The sequence below is a fragment of the Gouania willdenowi genome, unplaced genomic scaffold, assembly GCF_900634775.1.
Source record: "Gouania willdenowi unplaced genomic scaffold, fGouWil2.1 scaffold_332_arrow_ctg1, whole genome shotgun sequence".
NCBI lineage: Eukaryota > Metazoa > Chordata > Actinopteri > Blenniiformes > Gobiesocidae > Gouania > Gouania willdenowi.
This window is the reverse complement of record NW_021145094.1, coordinates 704,286-711,634: the sequence shown is the minus strand read 5'-3', so window position 1 is coordinate 711,634 and position 7,349 is coordinate 704,286. Positions and strand designations below refer to the sequence as shown.

The 7,349-nt window shown below is 33.1% G+C and overlaps 1 protein-coding gene across 5 annotated transcripts in view; it reads right to left on the bottom strand.

The window, feature by feature from the left end:
• Positions 1–981: 981 nt before the first annotated feature.
• Positions 982–7,349, bottom strand: part of LOC114459656 (uncharacterized) — a 20,675-nt gene continuing 14,307 nt past the window's right edge. For 2 of the 5 annotated variants that reach the window (XM_028441848.1, XM_028441846.1), the window contains 5 exons: positions 6,165–6,374; positions 5,926–6,000; positions 5,233–5,367; positions 3,780–3,872; positions 982–1,092 (listed from right to left, as the gene is read on the bottom strand). In XM_028441848.1, coding sequence (XP_028297649.1) covers positions 3,838–3,872; positions 5,233–5,367; positions 5,926–6,000; positions 6,165–6,374 — 455 coding nt within the window. In that variant the 3' untranslated portion in view covers positions 982–1,092; positions 3,780–3,837. Of the gene's footprint in view, positions 1,093–3,779; positions 3,878–5,232; positions 5,368–5,925; positions 6,001–6,164; positions 6,375–7,349 lie in introns of those variants that run through there. The other 3 variants (XM_028441847.1, XM_028441850.1, XM_028441849.1) reach the window with 3 other exon arrangements.

Here is a 7,349-nt window from a genome sequence, read left to right as displayed (position 1 = left end):
ATGGAACCTTTATTTTGGAGGGTCCCTGCTCTATGGAACCTTTATTTTGGAGGGTCCCTGCTCTATGGAACCTTTATTTTGGAGGGTCCCTGCTCTCTGGGACCTTTATTTTGGAGGGTCCCCACTCTCTGGGGACCTTTATTTTGGAGGGTCCCCGCTCTATGGGACCTTTATTTTGGAGGGTCCCTGTTCTCTGGGACCTTTATTTTGGAGGGTCCCCACTCTCTGGGACCTTTATTTGGAGTGTCCCCGCTCTATGGACCTTTATTTGGAGGGGTCCCTGCTCTATGGGACCTTCTATTTTGGAGGGTCCCCGCTCCTATGGGACCTTTATTTTGGAGGGTTTCCTTAATGCTTCTTTTAAAGGCTCAGAAATGAAAGAAAAAGCAGAAAGAATAAAAAATACAGTTTATTTCTCAATCTTCACATCAGTTAAAGGTGAAAACATGTGATGACGTCACAGATTAAACAGTTTGTTCTCATGTTTATAATAATGTGATATTTAACATCTGTAAACAAAGGAAAGTCCAGATGTGATCATCTCTGTCACTGATTGGTTAGCAGTGAGGTGGGCGTGTCCTACAGCTCATTGTTCTGCAGAGCCATAAACCCTGGGTTCGTTTCCCTGCAGCAGGCCTTGCAGGTTGCACACAAAGCGATAGACGTAGCGTTTTCCCGCCGTTTTCCGGATGATGTTCTTGTCGTAGTAGTAGCGTAGGCCTCTGCTCAGCTTCTCATAGTTCATCTTAGGTTTGTTCTTCCTCCTGCCCCACAGCAGAGCCACCTGGACCAACGTTAGCACGTTAGCACGTTAGCACGCACACTGGACCAATGGAGGCTTTGTATGTAGAGTGACTTTGTATGAAAGAACCATCAGAGGCTAACGTTGAATGCTAACCAGGAACTACTGAACTATTGGAATGTATGAATGATGAATGATGAATGTTTGTAATAATGAATCAATAAGTCAAACCTCATCAGGGTCTGTGAGCTTGAACTCCCACCCGTCTCCAGTCCAACTGATACATGATTGACAGCTCTGGTCTGTGAGAAGTTCTAGAAGGAACTGCCACAGCTGGATGGGACCAGAACCTATGGTTGGTAGAGAGAGACATTAGAGATGATCATGTGACCAATCACATGCTTTCAGAATCAGACGTTATCTACCGATCACAACTATTAATTATCATTATAGAGGTGGTGGTATATCGTTCATATTAAATACCTTTATATATTTTATGATATAAATATATATTTATTATCATTATAGAGGTGGTGATATATCGTTCATATTAAATACCTCTATATATTTTTATGCTAAATATATATTTATTATCATTATAGAGGGTGGGCGGGTTTATATCGTTCATATTAAATACCTCTATATATTTTTATGATATAAATATATATTTATTATCATTATAGAGGTGGTGATATATCGTCATAGTTAAATACCTCTATATATTTTTATGATATAAATATATATTTATTATCATTATAGAGGTGGTGATATATCGTTCATATTAAATACCTCTATATATTTTTATGATATAAATATATATTTATTATCCATTATAGAGGTGGTGGTATATCGTTCATATTAATACCTCTATATATTTTTATGATATAACTATATATTTTATATCATTCTAGAGGTGGTGATCTATCGTTCATATTAAATACCTCTATATATTTTTATGATATAAATATATATTATTATCATTATAGAGGTGGTGATATATCGTTCATATTAAATACCTCTATATATTTTCATGATATAAATATATATTATTATCATATAGAGGTGGTGGTATATCGTTCATATTAAATACCTCTATATATTTTTATGATATAAATATATAGAGGTGGTGGTATATCGTTCATATTAAATACCTCTATATATTTTTATGATATAAATATATATATATTTATCATTATAGAGGTGGTGATATATCGTTCATATTAAATACCTCTATATATTTTTATGATATAAATATATATTTATTATCATTATAGAGGTGGTTGATATATCGTTCATATTAAATACCTCTATATATTTTTATGATATAAATATATATTATTATCATTATAGAGGTGGTGGTATATCGTTCATATTAAATACCTCTATATATTTTTATGATATAAATATAATTTATTATCCATTATAGAGGTGGTGATATATCGTTCATATTAAATACCTCTATATATTTTTATGAATAAATATATATTAATTATCATTATAGAGGTGGTGATATATCGTTCATATTAAATACCCTCTATATATTTTTATGATATACATATATATTTATTATCATTATAGAGGTGGTGATATATCGTTCATATTAAATACCTCTATATATTTTTATGATATAAATATATATTTATTATCATTATAGAGGTGGTGATATATCGTTCATATTAAATACCTCTATATATTTTCATGATATAAAATATATATTTATTATCATTATAGAGGTGGTGGTATACGTTCATATTAAATACCTCTATATATTTTATGATATAAATATATATTTATTATCATTATAGAGGGGGTGGGTATATCGTTCATATTAAATACCTCTATATATTTTTATGATATAAATATATATTTATTATCATTATAGAGGTGGGTGATATATCGTTCATATTAAATACCTCTATATATTTTTATGATATAAATATATATTTATTATCATTATAGAGGTGGTGATATATCGTTCATATTAAATACCTCTATATATTTTTATGATATAAATATATATTAATTATCATTATAGAGGTGGTGATATATCGTTCAATTAAATACCTCTATATATTTTATGATATCAATATATATTAATAATCATTATAGAGGTGGGTGGTATATCGTTCATATTAAATACCTCATAATTTTTATGATATAAATATATATTTATTATCATTATAGAGGTGGTGATATATCGTTCATATTAAATACCCTATATATGTTTATGATATCAATATATATTTATATTCATTATAGAGGGTGGTGTATATATCGTTCTATTAAATACCTCTATATATTTTTATGATATAAATATATATTTATTATCATTATAGAGGTGGTGATATATCGTTCATATTACATACCTCTATATATTTTTATGATATAAATATATATTTATTATCATTATAGAGGTTAGCTCATTACTGGTCTTATTTTACAGCTCTGTGGTACTTTTATTTTATTATTTATTAACATGTCTGTTGCTATTTTAAGATGATTTTTATATAAAACATTTTTATTTAATATATTTAATCTTACACTAAAGTCTAAAAGTTTAGTTTATTGATTGATTGATCTGTTTTTTTGTTCTTTATTTTTTAATGACTCTGTATCCACCAATTCTCAGAATCAAAGGATTCTGGGTAAAAAAACCTGATCAGGACATTCCTACTAGATACTACACACACCACACACACACACACCACACACACCACAACACACACACACACACACACACACACACACACACACACACACACACACACACACACACAGAGGACAAAGACACAGACACAGACACACACCACACACACACACACACACACACAGAGACACAGACACAGACACACCACAGACACACACACACACACACACACACACACACACACACACAGAGACACAGACACAGACACACACACACACACACACACCACACACACACACACACACACACACACACACACACCACACACACACACACACACACACACACACACACACACACACACACACACACACACACACACACACTGACCTGTGTATCCAGTGACGATGGTTTCAGCAGAAACACTAGTTGTTTACATGTGAAATCACTAATGTTCCATCATTTTCTCTGTCTCCTGAGAATCTGTTCTAGAGGAGCACAAACACAACATTAGTAATAATAATATTAATATTAATAAAAATTAAAATTAAAATTAAATTAAAATTAAAATTAAAATTTAAAATGATAATGATAATAATAATGATGGTAATAATGATAATGATAATGATACTGATAATAATAACAATAATAATAATAACAAAAAAACAAAAACAATACCAATAATAATAATAATAATAATAATAATAATAATAATAATAAAAATAAAAATAAAAATAAAGATAAAGATAATAATAAAATAATATTAATAACAATAACAATAACAATAATAAAAATAAAAATAAAGATAATAATAATAATAATAATAATAATAATAATAATAATAATAATAATAATAATAAAGATAAAGATAAAGATAAAGATAATATTAATAACAAAAATAAAAATAAAAATAAAAATAAAAATAAAAATAAAAATAATGATAATAATAATAATAATAATAATAATAATAATAATAATAATAATAATAATAATAATAATACTTAAACCTCCTATTATCCTCTAATATCACCAACACATTTTACTCTTAGGGTCAATCTGACCCCAGGAATATTTACCTGCAGAAAATGATTTTCAGAAATTGTATTTCAGGTGTTTATTTGTTGAATCCATAAATAATAAACCTTAATAATAAATACTAACCTGTTCACTAGCGCCACCATCAGGTCAAACTTATCTTGAATAGTTTTTATCTAAATTGTCTCAGATGTACTAACAACCTTAATGAGCACTAGAGTATGAATGAACCCTATTGGTTGTGGTGATGATATGACCTTTGATCTGTTTATATTAATGACTCTTACACAATAAACCATAGTGATTTATGTTGTTGACCCCCCTCCTCCCCATAAACATATTTATTTACTTATTTTTATCTCTTTTTTTAAAACATATTTTGGTGTTATTCACTTGAAAGTCCACATCTTCCTCTATGACATGTTTACTGTGAAAGAGCTGTTACTAAATGATTTTGTTATTATTATATTAATATACATGTCATTAACTCTGCCCCTGCAGGTGAGGGGATGTAAGGTCACACAGACACACACACCTGTTTTACACAACTACAACAGCTTAGGGTCAAACTGACCCCCAGAGGAACACTAATGTGTGCAATATGTGTTCAGCTCATTGACTAAATATCATCATGATCATTTTATACTTCATTAGTAAAGCTCATGAAATATGAAGCAAAAAAAGTTATCTAGTATTTTTGGAGTGATAAACATTGATTGGGGTCATATTGACCCCAAGGATAAAAGGGTTAAAGGAGGACCTTTTTCCTTCCAGTCACTGCTAACGTACCTGACTGAAGGTTCCTCACCTTCGTTCCCAGTGTGGTGGTGGTGGTGGTGGTGGTGGTGGACTACAGCAGAGCTACTGGTTTGATCTTCTGTTTGACCCCCATAGTGGAGAGAGACGCTCTGCAGGGTGTGGAAGCTGGGATGATAGAAGCTCTCTGTGTGCACAACGTTTACAGAACCAGACTTAGTGGAACCACAGACACACTGGACAGGATGAAAACAAGGGAGGAAAAATAGAATTAAAACAAGAAAAAAGACAGACAAAGGAAGAAAAAAGCAAAAAAAAAAAAAAAAAGTGTAAAAGAAAACAAAAGGGAAAAAAGTTAAAAAAAAAAAAAAAAGGAAAAGGAAAAAGAAGAAAAAAGAATAAAAGGGAAAAAGAGGAAAAAAAAAAAAACAGGGAAAAATTAGAATAAAAGGGAAAAAAGAGAGAAAAAAAGAGGAAAAAAGGAGAAAAAAGCAAATGAAGTGTAAAAAAGAAAAAAGAAAACCAAAAGAGAGAGAAAAAAAGAAAAATAGTAAAAGAGAGAAAGAAGAAAAAAACATATGAGGGAAAGAATAAAGGGAAAAAAATAAAGATGGGAAAAAAGATGAAAAATTAGTAAAAGGTGAAAAAAGTAGAAAAAAGGGAAAAAAGAGAGAAAAAGTTGAAAAAAGAAGGAAAATGAAAGAAAAAGAGAAAAGAAAAGAATAGAGTTGTGTGTAGCACTGACCTGTGTCGTAGGGTTCTTGGCTGTAGAACGATGTAGAGGTGATGGAAGGTGAAACCATGGAGTCACATTCACTCTCTGCACATTTATTATCACATGATGAGCATCAATATTATTCACACACACACACACACACACACACACACACACACACACACACACACACACACACACACACACACACACACACACACACACACAGGAACAATCTAGACCAATGTAGACCATGTAGAGTCCCTCACCTCTCCTCATGGTGTCCAGATGTTCCCACAGGATTTCTCCAGCTGTGCAGTCAGAGGTCAGGTCCAGGAAGCTGGACCGGTCCAGACCACACAGCTGTCCCCCATGGAGACCCCTCAGACCGGACGCCAGACCCTGGACGGGGAGCCCAAACTCAGCCTGGCACCAGTCCAACCAATGGTTGACCTGGGCCTCAGACCAGAGGGAGGGGTCTGTGGGCACAGGGTGAACCAGGTTTGAGAAGCAGGGGTTGGATGGATGATGATGATGATGATGATGATGATGATGAAGGTTCTGTTGACTTTACCTATCTCTCCACGCCTAGAAGAACGGGGTGTGGAGGTTGAGTAGTGACTGTTTAATGATTTAAGTGTACACAGTTTACTCTGAATGTTTCTACGTTAAGCTTTAACGAGATAAACTCCTTTGTTTTAGCTTCTGATGTTCCCGTGTTGTGCACCGTTGTACGGACCACCCAAACACAACAATGACTTCCTCAGTGACTTTTCTCATTTCTGAGCTGAACTAATTCAACCTCCTGCTGATTGTGAGTGACTTTAGGTGACGGTATGGTGAAAGACCATGGACAGACATTGACCTGGTTTAACATATGGTCTCAGTGTGTAATGTAGAGGTATGTAATGTAGAGGTGTGTAATGTAGAGGTGTGTAATGTAGAGGTGTGTAATGTAGAGGTGTGTGATGTAGAGGTGTGTGATGTAGAGGTGTGTAATGTAGAGGTGTGTAATGTAGAGGTGTGTAATGTAGAGGTGTGTAATGTAGAGGTGTGTAATGTAGAGGTGTGTGATGTAGAGGTGTGTAATGTAGAGGTGTGTAATGTAGAGGTGTGTAATGTAGAGGTGTGTAATGTAGAGGTGTGTGATGTAGAGGTGTGTAATGTAGAGGTGTGTAATGTAGAGGTGTGTAATGTAGAGGTGTGTAATGTAGAGGTGTGTGATGTAGAGGTGTGTAATGTAGAGGTGTGTGATGTAGAGGTGTGTAATGTAGAGGTGTGTGATGTAGAGGTGTGTAATGTAGAGGTGTGTGATGTAGAGGTGTGTAATGTAGAGGTGTGTAATGTAGAGGTGTGTGATGTAGAGGTGTGTAATGTAGAGGTGTGTAATGTAGAGGTGTGTGATGTAGAGGTGTGTAATGTAGAGGTGTGTGATGTAGAGGTGTGTGATGTAG